Source organism: Coregonus clupeaformis, chromosome 2 (genome assembly GCF_020615455.1).
Source record: "Coregonus clupeaformis isolate EN_2021a chromosome 2, ASM2061545v1, whole genome shotgun sequence".
Lineage (NCBI taxonomy): Eukaryota > Metazoa > Chordata > Actinopteri > Salmoniformes > Salmonidae > Coregonus > Coregonus clupeaformis.
In genome coordinates this window covers 3,190,834-3,210,852 of record NC_059193.1, presented here as the reverse complement: position 1 = coordinate 3,210,852, position 20,019 = coordinate 3,190,834, and the positions used below count along the sequence as shown (strand labels likewise).

The 20,019-nt window shown below is 47.3% G+C and overlaps 1 protein-coding gene across 1 annotated transcript; it reads left to right on the top strand.

The window, feature by feature from the left end:
• Positions 1-12,575: 12,575 nt before the first annotated feature.
• Positions 12,576-19,474, top strand: LOC123481444 (ectonucleotide pyrophosphatase/phosphodiesterase family member 7-like). Its single transcript, XM_045205596.1, has 5 exons — positions 12,576-13,491; positions 16,009-16,154; positions 17,999-18,622; positions 18,748-18,970; positions 19,166-19,474. Exons 1-5 carry the CDS (start codon positions 13,254-13,256, stop codon positions 19,234-19,236), a joined length of 1,302 nt encoding a protein of 433 aa, XP_045061531.1. The 5' UTR covers positions 12,576-13,253; the 3' UTR covers positions 19,237-19,474.
• Positions 19,475-20,019: the final 545 nt, after the last annotated feature.

Genomic DNA, 20,019 nt, shown 5'->3' with positions numbered 1-20,019 from the left:
AGACTCTCTCTACAGTACCCCTAAGAGTCTGTGGCATGAGGTCTCTATTAGGTAATGCAAGGCGGCGCCTTGGAACCCTCTTTTCACACGCCTCCTGTGTTTGCTCAGCTTCGCACCTCTGGTGAGCTGAGCTACACTTGGAGTGGTGAATTTTAACGCGTTCTGTAGTAAACGGGGGCGCCAATACGTTGGTTACTTCCGTAACTCTAGTATTCCGGCCCTCCGTGAACGCAGCAAGGGTCTGAACTGCGCTGACTGAGGCGTTAGCCTGAGACAAGGCGTCATTCCCAACTAGCGGCTGCGTCCTCATATCATATTCTGACTGAGACTGCAGCCTGCTATGTGAGACCTTCACTACAGTGCTCCTAGGAGTCTGTGGTGTGAGATCTTTATAAGGTGAGCTAAGGCTACGCCTTGCTACCTTACTCTTCCTCACGTCTTGTGTGTGCTCAGCTACACACCCTAGGTGGGTTGAGCTACACTCAGAGTGTTGGGAGAGAGACCTAGGGCGTGAAGTACTCTGAACGTTCTCAAACGTGTCATGGAAAAAGGGCTCTCTTGTGACAATGTCAGTGGGAGCCAACTCTTTATTAAACACATGAAAACGATTAGTTACCGGAGTGTAACTCCAGTTCTATGAGTGGAGCGGAGCCCCATAGGGGAGCTCTGCTCCTATTGGTTTACCCACTGCCCTAAGGCAGCATCAGCCTGAGACAAAATTATGCACACACCTGCAGCCAATAGGAGTACAGGTGTCCCTATAAGAGGGGATGCCTCCCCTCAATCTGCCTCCCGAGATATTTATCTTCAGCGAGACTAGAGAGGGTCGGCAGGGCCTTAAGTCCTATGGGGCTCCGCTCCACTCATAGAACTGGAGTTATACTCCGGTAACTAATCGTTCTATATCGTGGAGCTCCGCCCCATAGGGGAGCTCTGCTCCTATTGGTTTAAGGCGGAGCGTAGCGCTCCAAAATGTACTCCCTGCCGAGCCCAACACTTCCCATCAAAACGAGAAGGTCAGGCCTAGCAATGGCTGCAACCAATTCCTGCAGTACTGCAACCACTGTATAAAATACAAGTGTCACAATATACTGCGTCATCGGTTCAAGACCTGCCCCAGCTAGTCTAATGGCAAAACCAATGACTAGTGGGCAGATCAAAAGAATACCGGCCATACTAATCTGTACTAGCAGATAGATGATACCTCACTATTCTGATACATCACTACCAGTCACTAATGGAATGACACAAAAGTGTCACTCTACATTGTGAACACGGTAGGCCGCCCCACTTACTCAATGGAACCCCAGAGATTAGTGGGCAGATCCCAGAACATGACCCATACTATTCTGAACAAGCAGATAGATGACGTCACACTCTGTCAACCTACATGCCTTCTACTGTACTGAACCTGTCAGTCAGGAGTCATGTCAAAAATATGTCCTTCTATCAGAAGCGGACCTGATAGAGACCTTGTCTCTACAGTCCTGCATTCCTCTCCTCCTAGCTCAAAGTCTCCCTTCAGCCACGCTGAGTACAGACTGAGCCAAAGAGTTAGAAGACGTATCCAAGAGATAGAAACGGATAAATGGAGACGGTGTCGACCAAGACGCCGCTCTACATATATCCTCTACCCCTGTTCCTCTGAAAAGGGCAGTAGAAGCTGCTACTCCACGAGTGGAGTGAGCTCTGATACCCTGAGGCAACTGTCGCCCCGCTGCCTCATAAGCTGTCTCAATGCCTTCACAAAGCCAATGAGACAGACGCTGTTTCGAAAGTGGTCTACCTAGTGCAGCAGCACCGTGACACACAAACAGCTGAGGCGATGACCTAATCGCTGCTGTGCGCTCGACGTAACACGCCAAGGTGTGTACTGGGCACAGGCGATGGAGCTTTTCCTCACTCCTCTCTCTATGAGGAGGAGGAGAAAACGCCCACAGCTCCACGGTCTGTGATCTACAGTGGGGAAAAAAAGTATTTAGTCAGCCACCAATTGTGCAAGTTCTCCCACTTAAAAAGATGAGAGAGGCCTGTAATTTTCATCATAGGTACACGTCAACTATGACAGACAAAATGAGATTTTTTTTCCTGAAAATCACATTGTAGGATTTTTAATGAATTTATTTGCAAATTATGGTGGAAAATAAGTATTTGGTCAATAACAAAAGTTTCTCAATACTTTGTTATATACCCTTTGTTGGCAATGACACAGGTCAAACGTTTTCTGTAAGTCTTCACAAGGTTTTCACACACTGTTGCTGGTATTTTGGCCCATTCCTCCATGCAGATCTCCTCTAGAGCAGTGATGTTTTGGGGCTGTCGCTGGGCAACACGGACTTTCAACTCCCTCCAAATATTTTCTATGGGGTTGAGATCTGGAGACTGGCTAGGCCACTCCAGGACCTTGAAATGCTTCTTACAAAGCCACTCCTTCGTTGCCCGGGCGGCGTGTTTGGGATCATTGTCATGCTGAAAGACCCAGCCACTTTTCATCTTCAATGCCCTTGCTGATGGAAGGAGGTTTTCACTCAAAATCTCACGATATATGGCCCCATTCATTCTTTCCTTTACACGGATCAGTCGTCCTGGTCCCTTTGCAGAAAAACAGCCCCAAAGCATGATGTTTCCACCCCCATGCTTCACAGTAGGTATAGTGTTCTTTGGATGCAACTCAGCATTCTTTGTCCTCCAAACACGACGAGTTGAGTTTTTACCAAAAAGTTCTATTTTGGTTTCATCTGACCATATGACATTCTCCCAATCCTCTTCTGGATCATCCAAATGCACTCTAGCAAACTTCTGACGGGCCTGGACATGTACTGGCTTACGCAGGGGGACACGTCTGTCACTGCAGCATTTGAGTCCCTGGCAGCGTAGTGTGTTACTGATGGTAGGCTTTGTTACTTTGGTCCCAGCTCTCTGCAGGTCATTCACTAGGTCCCCCCGTGTGGTTCTGGGATTTTTGCTCACCGTTCTTGTGATCATTTTGACCCCACGGGGTGAGATCTTGCGTGGAGCCCCAGATCGAGGGAGATTATCAGTGGTCTTGTATGTCTTCCATTTCCTAATAATTGCTCCCACAGTTGATTTCTTCAAACCAAGCTGCTTACCTATTGCAGATTCAGTCTTCCCAGCCTGGTGCAGGTCTACAATTTTGTTTCTGGTGTCCTTTGACAGCTCTTTGGTCTTGGCCATAGTGGAGTTTGGAGTGTGACTGTTTGAGGTTGTGGACAGGTGTCTTTTATACTGATAACAAGTTCAAACAGGTGCCATTAATACAGGTAACGAGTGGAGGACAGAGGAGCCTCTTAAAGAAGAAGTTACAGGTCTGTGAGAGCCAGAAATCTTGCTTGTTTGTAGGTGACCAAATACTTATTTTCCACCATAATTTGCAAATAAATTCATTAAAAATCCTACAATGTGATTTTCTGGATTTCTTTTTCTCAATTTGTCTGTCATAGTTGACGTGTACCTATGATGAAAATTACAGGCCTCTCTCATCTTTTTAAGTGGGAGAACTTGCACAATTGGTGGCTGACTAAATCCTTTTTTCCCCACTGTATATGAACTCCTAATAACCTTCGGCACAAATGCCGGGTTAGGACGTAACACCGCTCTGCTCAGGTCACCATTGATGGCCAGGCAGTCAGGTCTCGTCGAAAGAGCACACAAATCACTGACACGCTTAGCTGTAGTCAAAGCGAGCAACAGTGCTGTCTTCATAGACAGCATCTTGAGGGGTATTTGATTCAATGGCTCGAACGGCGACTTACATAGCGCTTCGAGTACCAAAGCCAAATCCCACTGAGGAAGCGTGACTCTAGGTGTTGGCCTAAGTCGCCGCGTTCCTAATAGGAAACGTTTCACTAGAGGGTGGCTAAAGACATTGTCTCTGCCAAACCCCTCATGACAAGCTGAAATCGCTGCTGCAAACACCTTAATGGTGGCGGGCGATCGCTGCTTATCAAACATAAGCTGTAGAAAAGAGAGAATACTCTCCACCTGACAGCTCATGGGGTCTACACCTTGTGTGACACACCATCGTGAAAACACGTTCCATCTACTGGCATACATCTTAGAAGTGGAACTGGCACGTGAACCCTGTATGGTCCTGATCACTGCATCAGATAACCCACGGCGCTCTAGCCTGTCCCTCTCAGCAGCCAGGCCTTCAGTGGTTGGCCGATTATGGGCAATCCCCCTATCGTGCCCCCCGCCTGAGACAACACGTCCCGTCGATGTGGAATTGGCCAAGGTGGCGCAATCAACATCTGACTCATCTCCGCAAACCAAGGAGCCCCTGGGCGATCGGGGGCTATCAGTATCACTGACAGCCCTCCTGACCTCACCCTGGCTAACAGTGGGAGAATGCAGGACAGCGGAGGGAATGCATACAGAAGAACTCTCGGCCACGGTTGGTGCGCAAAAGCGTCTCTTCCCAGTGGCGGTTCGTCCTGTTCCCTCAGAGAGAACCATAGAGGACATTCGGCTCTCCCGAACTGTTCCCAAATTTTGAGAACAATGTCCGGATGCAGACACCACTCGTCGTCTCGAGGACCCCCTCTTGACATGAGGTCTGCTCCTACGTTCAAGTAGCCCGGAATGTGTGCTGCTCTCAATGAGCGAAGGTGCTCGTGAGCCCACAGCCACAATTCCTCTGCCGCCCGATGGAGAGCAGGAGACCTGACTCCTCCCTGGCGATTTATGTAAGCTACTGTGGTCCGGTTGTCTGACCAGACCAGCACATTGCGACCCCGAAGGGTAGACGCGAAGTGGGTCAGAACCAGTCGAACCGTTTCCAACTCCAAGAGGTTGATGTGGCGACTCGAAAGAGGCCACACACCTCCTATCGCTTGAGTCTGACATGTCCCTCCCCATCCCGTCAGAGACGCGTCTGTTAACACTGGGATGTAGGAGGACACCTTGCCTATCGGGACTCCGTGCGTAAGAACGCGCGGGTTTCTCCAATAGTTCAGATCTGCACTGAGCGAGAGTGGAACCACCACCAACCGATGACGTTGACGCAATGGGTCTAGTCTTAGTTGGGCGAACCATCGCTGCATCCTGCGCATATGCAGGAGTCCCAGCGGAACCACAGAGTGGGCTGACGACATGAGACCCAAAAGTGACATGATCGACAGCGCCGTCACCGTGTGATTCGGACGACACTTCCTCAGGGCTAGCAACAAGGCTACCCTTCGGGGGTCCGAAATTCGAGCCCTCATCCTCACAGTGTCTAGCTGTATCCCCAGGTAGACAATCTGATGAGTGGGCCAGGGCGCGCTCTTTTTCCAATTCACAGCGAACCCCAGACTTGTGAGATGAATCACTGTCTGTGTTGTGTGAGTGATCGCCAGCTCTGCTGACGGGGCGAGAACCAGTAGATCGTCCAGTTAGGCTAGTAGCCGTATCCCCTGACGACGCAACGGTTCCAATGCCGCCTCCACACACTTGTACAAGGTGCAGGGCGTACCCAAAATGTACAAGGTGCCAGGGCGTACCCAAATGGCATCCTCGTGTATTCGTATGCCACCCCTTGAAAGGCGAACCGCAGAAACTTCCTGTGACGCGGCTGAACCGGCACATGAAAGTACGCATCCTTTAGGTCTATGCTCGTACAAAAGTCCCCTCTCTGGACACATTCCAGCAGACGTTTTGTCGTTAGCATTCGGAAGGGCCGTTTGGTTACGCTCTCGTTGAGAATGCGTAAATCCAATATCGGCCTCACTCCCCCCGTCTTTTTGGGCACCAGGAAATAGGGCGAATATAGCCCCTTGTTCCTTTGCTCCTGGGGAACTACTGTGACCGCCTCCTTCGCCAAAAGTTCCGTAATCTCTGAAACCAGAGCGGCCACTTTTTCGGGCGTTTTCATCACCGTCTCCACCACTCCCCTGAACGGGGGTGGGGTCCGATGGAATTGGAGAGCATAACCCTTCTGCAACGTCTGTTCTAGCCAGCGTGAGAGGGTACAGCTTCTTCGCCACTGCCAGCAATGCAGAGAAAGCGGCTGAGCGCGAAGCTGTGATGCATTCAGTAGGAAGGACCTGTATTCCTCTATGGCCCTTACTGCCACTGTTCCCCAACACTGAAGTGGTGGAACAGCCCAAGGTGGGCATCCCGAGAAAGGGAGAGGAACCATCAATGCGTTCGGAAAGAGAAAGAGGAGCAGAAACATCGGTTAAACTCGTAACCGTCGTATTCCTGCCCTCCTTGAACGCATCGCGGGTCTGAATTGCACTGACCGAGGCCACAGCCTGCGACAGGGCACCATCCCCAGCAAGCGATCGCGTCATCTTAGGTGACTGCAATTCGCTATTAGAGCCCTTCACTACAGTACTCCTAGGAGTCTGTAATATGAGGTCTCTATGAGGTAAAACAAGGCGGCGCCTTGATACCCTCTTAACCTTCACCTTCTGTGTGTGTTCAACTCTGCACCCCTGGTGGGTTGATTCACACTCAGTGTGGTGAGTACTAGCTCGTTTTGTCAGAGAAGCCGATACGTTGGTTATTCCCATAACCTTAGTAATCCGGCCCTCCGTGAACGCAGCATGGGTCTGGCTCGTACTAACAGAGACCTTAGTCTGTGATAGTGCGCCATCCCCAAATAGCGGCTGCGTCATCATGTCAGAATCTGACCGAGACTGCTGCCTGCCATGTAGGGCACTTCTTATACTTGAAGTGTTATGTGTACCTACTCTGAGTGCCTGTTCAGCAACGCACCCTCGGTGGGCTAAACGGCTCTTAGAGTGGTAAGGAAGAGAGGGTGAGATTTGAATGCTCTCGGACGTATTATGGAAAAGGGGCTCTTTTTTGACAAAGTCAGGTGGAGCCAACTCTTTATTGAACACATCAACAATAGCAATCACATCACCCATCCCTTCAACCGAAGGGTGGGGGGGAACAGTGGATACGTTCGATGTCGACGGATCCTCTATTCTCTCCCCCGCGTCCCGTCATGTGCGCCTCATCTTGCCTCCCTTGGGAGGCCAGGTCGGCGTCCTCACCACCTCCCTCGTCGGCTGTAACGGGGCTACCGTGGCTGCTGGAAGGGCGGGGCCCGTTCCCTTGCTGCCTGCAGCCGCCGAATGACGCCGAGTACGCCGCCTCGCTGTAGATCCCTGTCTACTCTGAGGGGCGGAGGTAGATGGCCTCTGTGACGGTGCCGGGCCCAGTCGCCCTGCCAATGGCAGGTGCTTGGCCAGCTGCTTCTTGTCCTCCTCCAGTTTAGAGAACCTCTCCGTCGCCTCTTTGACAGCGACCCCAAAGAGGCCGTCGTCAGAGAGGGGGGCGTTCAATAAAGACGTCCTGTCTGCCTCTTTCATGGAAGTCAAAGACAACCAGAGGTGTCGTTCCCCGACCACCGAAGTGGCCATGGACCTCCCCGCGCAGACTGCAGACGCCTGTGTTAGGTGAAGTATGGCACCAGAAATCCTGGACGCCTCCTCCACCTCCTCCGGTACCAGCTCTGTCTTACCCGTGGTTAAACGGGACAGAGCGGCCGCCAAGAGGGCAATATTATTAGCTGCTGCTACAGCTTGGGCTCCCAAACTGAAGGACTTCTCTAACAGCAATGCTGTGAGACGGTCCTTCTGTGATGGCAACGTGGCCTTCTTGGAAGAGGGCCAAGGACTCGAACCCGGTACGAGATACGCCGCCATGGCACTCTCTAACCTGGGGATTCCCTGACCCTGGAACCTTCCCTCCACTCTCGTGAATGGGAGGTACGCTTTAACCGCGAACGCGCCGCTAAAGGTGCCTCCCACGAGCCCCTCGACGTACCTAGCCAAAGAAGGCATGGCAGGAGCCACTGGCTCTGCCGCCCTCCTTGGCCTGGAATAAGGTCCGCCCTCCATCATATCAACCTCCGGTGCGGAGGGAAGAGGGGGCAGCTTTATGTCCAGACGTCTGGCAGCTCTCTCAATGAGACCCGGAAAATCCGACCTCAGAGAGGCTGCAGCGAAAGACAGAGCTTCTGATTTCTCAGAGCTCGTATCCTCTTCGCTATAGGGACTACAAGCCCTCTCGCTATCCAAAGGAAAGGGGGGCTTGAAAGTATGAGGGATGGGGTCTGACAGTTCCATCGGAATGCCAGACCCCTCCTCAAAGTCCCTATCTTCCCCCGAGTCTGCGCCGTCAGACGACGCCTCTGAAGCAGAGGCTAGTATTGACAACACATCCTCAAGGGGGATGTCCTCCCTGAAAAACGCCCAACGCTGCTTCCTCTCCTTCAAAGAAAGGAGGGCGCAGGAGGCGCAATTCGGGGGACTGCAGGCGCCTTCTTTGGCATGCTGGGACCCCAAACACACGAAACATAGGTCGTGGTGGTCACCGGCCGCCATGGAAGAGCATCTGCACTGAGCTCTGAAAATAGCTTTTGGGGGTGGGAAATCTCCCGGTGTGCTCATTTAGACGACGTTGATGACTGGAGATCAACAGCGTTTTCGTCCTGAGTCTTCTTCGTGCTTCTTCGTCTCTTCTTGGCTCTTCAGTCTAGTCCAGTCGCTGAAGATAAAGGGAGGCAGATTGAGGGGAGGCATCCCCTCTTATAGGGACACCTGTACTCCTATTGGCTGCAGGTGTGTGCATAATTTTGTCTCAGGCTGATGCTGCCTTAGGGCAGTGGGTAAACCAATAGGAGCAGAGCTCCCATATGGGGCGGAGCTCCACGATATAGAACAAGCATTTCCCTCCATACCCCGAACAGTAGGCTCAATCGTATCCCACGACGAGCCATCTCCCATTCTCTCCCCCTCGTCCCGTCATTGGCGTCGTCTCTTCTGCGTCCCCTTAGGGTGTTGCCAGGGCGACTTCATGAACACCTCCCTCGCTGGCGGAATCATCGTAGCCATGGGTGCTGCTGGGGGGGCGGGGCCCGCTTGCCTGCTGCTTGCGGCTGACGTCTGACGCCTGGCACGCCGCCTCACTGTAGAAGATCTACTGGGGGCGTTGGAGGTAGACGGTTTTTGTAGCGTGTACATCTTAGCAGGCGAACGCGCTGCTAGAGGTGCCTCCCATGAGCCCTCGACATATTTGCTGAGTGAAGGCATGGCTGGAGCCAATGGCTCAGCTGCCTTCCTCGGCCGAGAATAGGGTCCGCCCTCCATCATATCCACCTCCGCAGCGGGGGGAATGGGGGGCAGCGCTATCTCTAGTCGGTTAGCAGCCCGCTCAACGAGCCCAGGAAAATCCGAGCGTAGAGAGGCTGCTGCGAAGGACAGGGCTACTGAGGTATCAGAGCCTGTGTCGTCATCGCCCAAGGAGCTGTAAGACCTCTCACTTCCCAATGGAAAGGGGGTCTTAAAGGTTTGGGTCAGAGGGGCGGATTGTTCCGATGGAATATCCATCTCCTCTCCTCTCTCCTTGTCATCCTCAGATTCGGCGCCCTCAGATGATGCCTCAGAAGCAGAGGCTAGTATCGAGAGCACATCCTCTAAGGGAATATCCTCCCAAAAAAACGCCCAGCGCTGCTTCCTCTCCTTCAAAGGAAGGAGGGCGCAGGAGGCGCAATTAGGGGGAACGCCGGTTCCTTCCTTGGCATGCTGCGCACCCAAACACACGAAACATAAGTCGTGGGGGTCCGTAGTTGCCATGGAAGAACAGCGGCATTGAGCTCTGAAAATAGCTTTTGGGGGTGGAAAATCTCCAGGTGTGCTCATTTTAGGACGACGTCGAAGATCTGGAAATTCGACAGCGTTTTCTTCGTCCTGAGTCTTCTCTTCTTGTCTTCTTGTCTTCTCCAGTCTAGTCCAGTCGCTGAAGATAAAGGGAGGCTGATTGAGGGGAGGCATCCCCTCTTATAGGGACACCTGTACTCCTATTGGCTGCAGGTGTGTGCATAATTTTGTCTCAGGCTGATGCTGCCTTAGGGCAGTGGGTAAACCAATAGGAGCAGAGCTCCCCTATGGGGCAGAGCTCCACGATATAGAACATGAGGTGATAGCGGCGGATGAATGGCACGACAATGGGCCTCAGGATCTCGTCACTGTAATATTCATGTATCAACATACGGAATTGTAATTGGTTGCATTCTACCTGTGTCATACTGCGCTATGATTGGTTAAGACCATCCAGGTCGTGAGGTCATTTTTCAGTTGATCATGGCCGAGGCAGAGACACGTGAACATGCCAGTTATAACTAGCTAATAAAGAGCTACATTTAGAAAGATCCTGTGGTACTGCATTTTATTATTTTGTACAAAGCGTGCAAGAGTAAAATGACTAAAATATGGATTTTGCTGGAGTTCCTTCACCTCGAATGGACTGGGGGTCTACAAACTTACCTGATGCATGGCGTAAATTCAAACAGTATGTGGAGCTAATGTTCACGGGTCCTCTGAAGGAAAGAGAAGAGGAAAATTGCAGCTACCTGCTCCTCTGGATCGGTGAAAAAGGGAGAGACATTTACAACACATGGACACTTACCGAGGCTGAATCAAAGGCACTGAAAACATACTACGATCGTTTTGAAGCATATGTTGTGCCAAAGACCAATTAGATTTTCGCTAGGTACAAATTCCATGAGAAAGTACAGGGAGCTAGCGAATCGTTTGAACAGTTTGTGACTGAGCTGCGTCTGCTTGTGAAAGACTGTGATTATGCGAACAAGGATGAGATGGTCAGGGACCATATTGTATTTGGAATACACTCACCGCGAGTGAGAGAGAAACTTTTGAATGTTGGGTCTGAGCTAACGCTGGACAAAGCTATCGACATAGCCAGATTTCACTAGCTGGCACAGGTTCAGATGAAAACCATTTCGGGCGGCAGCACGAGCGCATCACGTGAACAAGCAGCGCACGCAGTCTGGCAGACATAAGAGCACACCTCCGGTGCCCAGAGAGCGCGTTTCAGAACGGAGAGAGACGCCCCAAAACATGTGGATATTGTGGGTACAAAGTGCATGGCGAACAGGGAAATTGCCCAGCTAAAGGTAAACAGTGTACTAAATGTGGAAAATGGAATCACTTTGCAAAAGTGTGCAGAGCTTACCGTGGGAAAACAGTACACACAGTGAGTGAATATGAAATGTCAATCAAAGAGTAAAATGCTGATGAACTGTTTATTGATTCAGTGACACAGAAAAGTCAAATATCAGAGACAGAGCAAGCCTTTGCTGACATTGAGATAGGAACACAAGGCAAAGTTCAAACTAGACACTGGTGCACAAGTAAACATTATTCCTCTGAATAAGTACTGCAGCTTGACATCTGAGTGTGAGCTATGGCCCATCATGCACAGACTGACTGGTTATGGTGGTGAACAGCTCCCAGTAAAAGGCACATGCACTTTCAAATGGAAATACAAGGAAAGTGACATGATGTTGGACTTTTACATTGTTGACACTCGAGCACCCGCAGTGCTAGGTCTTAAATTGACCTCATCAAGCTAGTTTTATCAGTGACAGCACCAGTAGAGACAGAATGTCATGGAGGAGTTTGCTGATGTTTTTTTACAGGAATAGGACTATTCCCAGGAGAATGTACCATTCACGCAACTGCTGTGGTCTACCCACAGAGAAAGTTTCCCCTTGCTCTCCGCGCCTATCTGAAGAAAGAGTTGGAGAGCATGGAGCAATCTCACATCGTCACCAAGGTTACAGAACCAACAGATTGGGTCAACGCGTTAGTGACAGGAAAGCTCAGAGTATGTCTCCACCCAAGAGACTTGAACAAGGCTATCAAACGCCCCCATTACCCCTTACGACACTAGATGGAATCACACATAAGCTAGCGGGAGCACGTTACTTCAGTGTCATGGATGCCAGATCAGGCTACTGGGCTATCAAGCAATAAAGAGCTACGTTTAGAAAGATCCTGTCGTACAGCATTTAATTTTTTGGTACAAAGCGTGCAAAACAAGACAGTCACGTTATCTCTGTGCGTTCAAATTGCCATCAATAAAATGCAATTGTGTTCGTTGTCCGAAGCTTATGCCTGCCTATACCAAAAAGCCCCACCTCCACCATGGGGCACTCTGTTCACAATGTTGACATCAGCAAACTGCCCGCCCACACGATGCCTTACACTTGGTCTGCGGTTGTGAGGCAGTTTGGACTACTGACAAATTCTCTAAAACTACTGACAAATTCTCTAAAACGATGTTGGAGGTGGCTTATGGTAGAGAAATTAACATTAAATTCTCTGGCAACAGCTCTGGTGGGCATTCCTGCAGTCAGCATGCCAATTGCACGCTCCCTCAAAACGTGAGAAGTCTGTGGCATTGTGTTGTTTGAGATGTGGACTGCTTTTTGATCAGTTACAGTTACAAAAGCTCATTAGACTTTAAAATAATTTGCTAGTCTTTGGCATGAAAAAGGCAGCCTTGCAGTTAATTACATTTACTGTACATTTGAGTCATTTAGCAGACACTCATCCAGAGCAGTGGAGGCTGGTGGGAGGAGTTAAAGGAGGATGGCGCATTGTAATGGCTGGAATGAAGTAAATGGAACGGAGTCAAACATGTGGTTTCCATATATTTGATTGGTTTGATACCGTTCCATGAATTCATTTCCAGCCATTACAATGAGCCCGTCCTCCTATAGCTCCAGAGCGACTACAGTTAATTGATTCATTTTAAGGTAGCTAGGTGAGAGAACCGCAAATCACAGTCATACAAAGTAAACTTTTCCTCAATAAATCAGCTATCAGCAAAGTCACCTGCTTGGCAACCTGGTGGTGGCTTTCACCTGCTGGTAACCCCTAATGGGTTGGGACACCTCCTGAGGTCACCTAGATAAGATTACTGTCATGTACAATGGAGTAGATTGATTTTAGAAAAGTTAATAGTTAATTGTCATTTTCAGGGTCATGTTTTATTGTTTTGTTGATAAGGTGGATTGCCTTGGACACAAGCTGTTGGTGAAGCATTTTGGACAGCAAAGGTGGCACCCTAGGGGTGGTACTTTTAACCTCTGGGCTCTGGCATGATATTAAGAGCATCATTACATGACCCATTACTTAACTCTCAACTAAAGATAACTCTACTTCTATGCTGAGTACCTGAGTAGACAGATCTTAGTCTTGGGTTAATGACACTCTTGGGTCCACAGACTAATTTATAGGCATCTTAGGTGGAATCTCTCTTCAGATAACAATTGATAACACCCCTCCTGTCCATAAAAGCAAGGCACGTTCAAGGTTTGTCCTTTGAAGATATCACTCAGAACATATGCTATCTTCCTGACCACAACGATGACTATAAATTAAAACCATTGAGCCCAACAGGATTAGTTAGTGCAGACAAAACAAGACAAGATGTGGTTGGAGTTGTATTTGGGAATGGCAGTTCTTCTCAGTGTAGAGTGCAAACCATTGAACAAGGAGACACACAACAAGTTGCTAGTGATCTCCTTTGATGGTTTCCGATGGGACTATGATCAAGACGTAGACACCCCTCACATGGACAAGTTAGTGGAAGATGGAGTGAAGGCAAAGTACATCACCCCTCCAGCTATCACCATGACGTCCCCATCTCACTTCACCACCATAACTGGTAAGGCATAAGAGTTACAAAATGCTATTGACTTTTTGCATGCATTTGAGCTGCTTGTTTGAAGTACTCAATCAGGTACATATAAAAAATAAGAAGTATTTCCTTGGGTAAAATGTGAATACGGGCCCAAGTTACTGTTTCAAATGTGGTTTCAAAGTCAAATGTAGCGTAGTAGATGGATTATTGCCAATTGATTTCTTTGGCCAAATATTCCCAGTTTTTCATAAAAACAGTTTTGTTTGTGGTGTGTGCCCAGAAAAACCCAATCCTGACCATGATCTCACTCACATTACAAAGTAGCCTCACTTGCCAGTGTTCTGGGCGACAAGTAGCCTAGTGTTTAAGAGCGTTGGGCCAGTAACCGAAAGGTCACTGGTTCAAATCCCCGAGCTGACTAGGTGAAAAATGTGTTAACCCTAATTGCTCTGGATAACAGTGTCTGCTAAAATGTAATGTTTTAGCACAATCTAATATGTACACTGTACAGTGGGGGGAAAAGTATTTAGTCAGCCACCAATTGTGCATGTTCTCCCACTTAAAAAGATGAGAGAGGCCTGTAATTTCCATCATAGGTACACGTCAACTATGACAGACAAAATGAGAAAAGAAATTCCAGAAAATCACATTGTAGGATTTTTTATGAATTTATTTGCAAATTATGGTGGAAAATAAGTATTTGGTCAATAACAAAAGTTTCTCAATACTTTGTTATATACCCTTTGTTGGCAATGACACAGGTCAAACGTTTTCTGTAAGTCTTCACAAGGTTTTCACACACTGTTGCTGGTATTTTGGCCCATTCCTCCATGCAGATCTCCTCTAGAGCAGTGATGTTTTGGGGCTGTCGCTGGGCAACACGGACTTTCAACTCCCTACAAATATTTTCTATGGGGTTGAGATCTGGAGACTGGCTAGGCCACTCCAGGACCTTGAAATGCTTCTTACGAAGCCACTCCTTCGTTGCCCGGGCGGTGTGTTTGGGATCATTGTCATGCTGAAAGACCCAGCCACGTTTCATCTTCAATGCCCTTGCTGATGGAAGGAGGTTTTCACTCAAAATCTCACGATACATGGCCCCATTCATTCTTTCCTTTACACGGATCAGTCGTCCTGGTCCCTTTGCAGAAAAACAGCCCCAAAGCATGATGTTTCCACCCCCATGCTTCACAGTAGGTATGGTGTTCTTTGGATGCAACTCAGCATTCTTTGTCCTCCAAACACGACAAGTTGAGTTTTTACCAAAAAGTTCTATTTTGGTTTCATCTGACCATATGACATTCTCCCAATCCTCTTCTGGATCATACAAATGCACTCTAGCAAACTTCAGACGGGCCTGGACATGTACTGGCTTAAGCAGGGGGACACTCAGGATTTGAGTCCCTGGCGGCGTAGTGTGTTACTGATGGTAGGCTTTGTTACTTTGGTCCCAGCTCTCTGCAGGTTATTCACTAGGTCCCCCCGTGTGGTTCTGGGATTTTTGCTCACCGTTCTTGTGATCATTTTGACCCCACGGGGGTGAGATCTTGCGTGGAGCCCCAGATCGAGGGAGATTATCAGTGGTCTTGTATGTCTTCCATTTCCTAATAATTGCTCCCACAGTTGATTTCTTCAAACCAAGCTGCTTACCTATTGCAGATTCAGTCTTCCCAGCCTGGTGCAGGTCTACAATTTTGTTTCTGGTGTCCTTTGACAGCTCTTTGGTCTTGGCCATAGTGGAGTTTGGAGTGTGACTGTTTGAGGTTGTGGACAGGTGTCTTTTATACTGATAACAAGTTCAAACAGGTGCCATTAATACAGGTAACGAGTGGAGGACAGAGGAGCCTCTTAAAGAAGAAGTTACAGGTCTGTGAGAGCCAGAACTCTTACTTGTTTGTAGGTGACCAAATACTTATTTTCCACCATAATTTGCAAATAAATTCATAAAAAATCCTACAATGTGATTTTCTGGATTTCTTTTTCTCAATTTGTCTGTCATAGTTGACGTGTACCTATGATGAAAATTACAGGCCTCTCTCATCTTTTTAAGTGGGAGAACTTGCACAATTGGTGGCTGACTAAATACTTTTTTCCCCCACTGTATATGGGCATAAACATATCCTTTGGGTCCTAATTATTTAAATACAAATCTCTTCAAACTTCCTGCTTACTTTATTTCTGGGCAATTGACCACACTTTAATCTGACCCTAGTGCTTAGTGCTATTCCTGAGAAATGGAAATCACCTTCTGTTTTCATTTGTTAATGCAGGAAAACCCCGACAAATCTACAGACCAATTTCTAAATGTTATCTTATTTGACAATGATATGCTATCTAAATTCCATGAAATATTTTCAAATAATTATAGTACAGCAATTAAAGTTGTAAACGCCTTCTTTGATATCCTTGATAAGACATAGCACTGAGGTTTTGGATACTGTTTATCATAATGTCATGACGAAAAGACAATTAAACCTGGAAGGTTGCTGGCATCAGCAAATATTTAGATATCATGATCTTTTCTTCTCATATCTCTCACAGGGAGATGGATAGAGGATCATGGAGTTGTTCACAATATGATGTTTAATTCCACAACTCATCAGAAAGTCGGCCATAAAGCTACCTTGAAGAGGTCTGAGTGGTGGGACAATGGAGCCTTGCCGTTGTGGATTACAGCACAGAACCAGGTGAGGAACTGGTCATGATTTGATCCTGGAAATAAAATATTGGGTCAAATATGCAGAGTTACCTTACAGTCCTCCTACTGACAGCTACAGAAACTGCTGTCAGACTTATATTTAAGTGAATGAAGTAGCTCTGATTAAAGTTAACCTTGGAGACCCCCTACTACACCCTTATATTAGAAGCATACATACATTAGCCCATATTAACTGGTCAATGTCCATACAGTGGGGGAAAAAAGTATTTAGTCAGCCACCAATTGTGCAAGTTCTCCCACTTAAAAAGATGAGAGAGGCCTGTAATTTTCATCATAGGTACACGTCAACTATGACAGACAAAATTAGATTTTTTTTCTCCAGAAAATCACATTGTAGGATTTTTTATGAATTTATTTGCAAATTATGGTGGAAAATAAGTATTTGGTCAATAACAAAAGTTTCTCAATACTTTGTTATATACTCTTTGTTGGCAATGACACAGGTCAAATGTTTTCTGTAAGTCTTCACAAGGTTTTCACACACTGTTGCTGGTATTTTGGCCCATTCCTCCATGCAGATCTCCTCTAGAGCAGTGATGTTTTGGGGCTGTCGCTGGGCAACACAGACTTTCAACTCCCCTCCAAAGATTTTCTATGGGGTTGAGATCTGGAGACTGGCTAGGCCACTCCAGGACCTTGAAATGCTTCTTACGAAGCCACTCCTTCGTTGCCCGGGCGGTGTGTTTGGGATCATTGTCATGCTGAAAGACCCAGCCACGTTTCATCTTCAATGCCCTTGCTGATGGAAGGAGGTTTTCACTCAAAATCTCACGATACATGGCCCCATTCATTCTTTCCTTTACACGGATCAGTCGTCATGGTCCCTTTGCAGAAAAACAGCCCCAAAGCATGATGTTTCCACCCCCATGCTTCACAGTAGGTATGGTGTTCTTTGGATGCAACTCAGCATTCTTTGTCCTCCAAACACGACGAGTTGAGTTTTTACCAAAAAGTTATATTTTGGTTTCATCTGACCATATGACATTCTCCCAATCCTCTTCTGGATCATCCAAATGCACTCTAGCAAACTTCAGACGGGCCTGGACATGTACTGGCTTAAGCAGGGGGACACGTCTGGCACTGCAGGATTTGAGTCCCTGGCGGCGTAGTGTGTTACTGATGGTAGGCTTTGTTACTTTGGTCCCAGCTCTCTGCAGGTCATTCACTAGGTCCCCCCGTGTGGTTCTGGGATTTTTGCTCACCGTTCTTGTGATCATTTTGACCCCACGGGGTGAGATCTTGCGTGGAGCCCCAGATCGAGGGAGATTATCAGTGGTCTTGTATGTCTTCCATTTCCTAATAATTGCTCCACAGTTGATTTCTTCAAACCAAGCTGCTTACCTATTGCAGATTCAGTCTTCCCAGCCTGGTGCAGGTCTATAATTTTGTTTCTGGTGTCCTTTGACAGCTCTTTGGTCTTGGCCATAGTGGAGTTTGGAGTGTGACTGTTTGAGGTTGTGGACAGGTGTCTTTTATACTGATAACAAGTTCAAACAGGTGCCATTAATACAGGTAACGAATGGAGGACAGAGGAGCCTCTTAAAGAAGAAGTTACAGGTCTGTGAGAGCCAGAAATCTTGCTTGTTTGTAGGTGACCAAATACTTATTTTCCACCATAATTTGCAAATAAATTCATTAAAAATCCTACAATGCAATTTTCTGGATTTTCTTTTCTCAATTTGTCTGTCATAGTTGACGTGTACCTATGATGAAAATTACAGGCCTCTCTCATCTTTTTAAGTGGGAGAATTTGCACAATTGGTGGCTGACTAAATACTTTTTTTCCCCACTGTACCTTTTCTTCTGTTTCAGGGCCTGAAAACAGGTTCCTTTTTATTTCCAGGAGGAGCAGCCAACTACAGTGGTCAATGTGTAAACCGGGCGCTGATTGAGGAACCAGGTCAACAAGATGATAACGAAACAGAGTGGCGTCAGAATATTGACACTGTGTTGAGCTGGTTCACCGAAGAAGATTTTGACTTTGTGACTCTGTACTATGGAGAGCCTGACAACGTGGGTCATGCCAAAGGACCAGACCATCCTGACAGGAAAACCATAATAAAGCAGATTGACCGCACCATTGGATACCTGAGGGAGGCCATCCAGCGAGATGGTTTGACTGATAACCTTAACGTCATCATCACCTCTGACCATGGCATGACCACCGTTAAAAAAAGACCTCTTGTAGATGAGATAATCCTCTCTAAATACCTGAATTTATTCAACACGGTTTATTTTGAGCTCCTTGACTACGGCGGGTTTGGCATGATCACACCAAGGAAAGGAAAGGAACAGCAGGTTTATGATGCTCTCATGAAGGCCCCAAACCTCACAGTCTACAAGAAGGAAGATATGCCAGAGAACTTTCATTTGTCAAAGAATGACAGAATACAGCCTATTATTGTCATTGCTGATCTAGGTTTCAACTTAAACTCGGTAGGTACCGGTATTAACTTTTAAGACACGTCATATGCTATGTATAAAGTAAAAAATGGTAAAGTAAAAATATCACAGATTTTAAAAAATATATATATATTATAATATGCATATAATTTCAACAGCGGTTGATCGTCTACGTGAACAAAGGAGATCATGGATTCCACATGGACGAAATGGACATGAAGACCATCTTCCGTGCTTTTGGACCAGATTTCAAGAAGAGTTATCTGTCCGAGCCCTTTGACAGTGTCCACATCTACCCTCTAATGTGCAAGCTGCTGCAGATAGATCCAGCCCCTAACAACGGCTCCCTATCCGTCACTGAGGGCATGCTGGTTCAGAACGGTACGAGCCGTGAGCTTCTAGAAAGCATTTTAGTATCAAAATGCATGACAGTGTCTATTAATTCATTCTAATACAGGAAGATACCAACCTTAATGTGTGCTCCACTGATTATACTTATTGTATAAGATAATTATCAAGACTGACATGAGAAATGGTTATATCACATAACTAATGGCACCATTCTTCTCTACACAGGTGGGAGAAGAAATCAGATGTCCCTTGGTGTTTTGGCATCGATATTTGTCTACATTTTATTTGTCATGTAGTCATTTCTGATGTTGGTTATTTTCCTAAATGTTTGTTAACTGAAAATAATTGCATAGTTGAATCAATCATAACCAAAACTCCAACAGATATTCTTAAGGAGGATCACATTCACTATGATTTTCATCAACAATATCCATCTGATTGTATTATACACTCAGTGTCCAGTTTATTAGGTACACCCATCTAGTACCGGGTTGGGCGCCACTTTGCCTCCAGAACAGCCTGAATTCTTCGGGGCATGGAAACGTTGCTCAATTGGTATCAAGGGAAAACATTCCCCACACCATTACACCACTGCCACCAGCCTTTATCATTGACACCAGACATTATAGGGCCATGGACTCACGCTGCAATAGCCCATCCGTGACAAGGACCGATGAGTTGTGCGCTCCAAGATGCCGTTCTGCACACCACTGTTGTACTGCGCCGTTATTTGCCTGTTTGTGGGCCCGCCTTTTAGCTTGCACGATTCTTGCCATTCTCCTTCGACCTCTCATCAACGAGCTGTTTTCGCCCATAGGACTGCCGCTGACTGGATGTTTTTTGTTTGACGCACCATTCTCTGTAAACCCTAGACACTGTGGTGCGTAATAAGCCCAGGAGGCCGGACGTTTCTGAGATACTGGAATCGGCGCGCCTGGCACTGACGATCATTCCACGCTCAAAGTCGCTTAGGTCACTCATTTTGCCCATTCTAAAGTTCAATCGAACAGTAACTGAATGCCTCGATGCCTGTCTGCCTGCTTTATACACTGAGTGTACAAAGCATTAAGAACACCTTC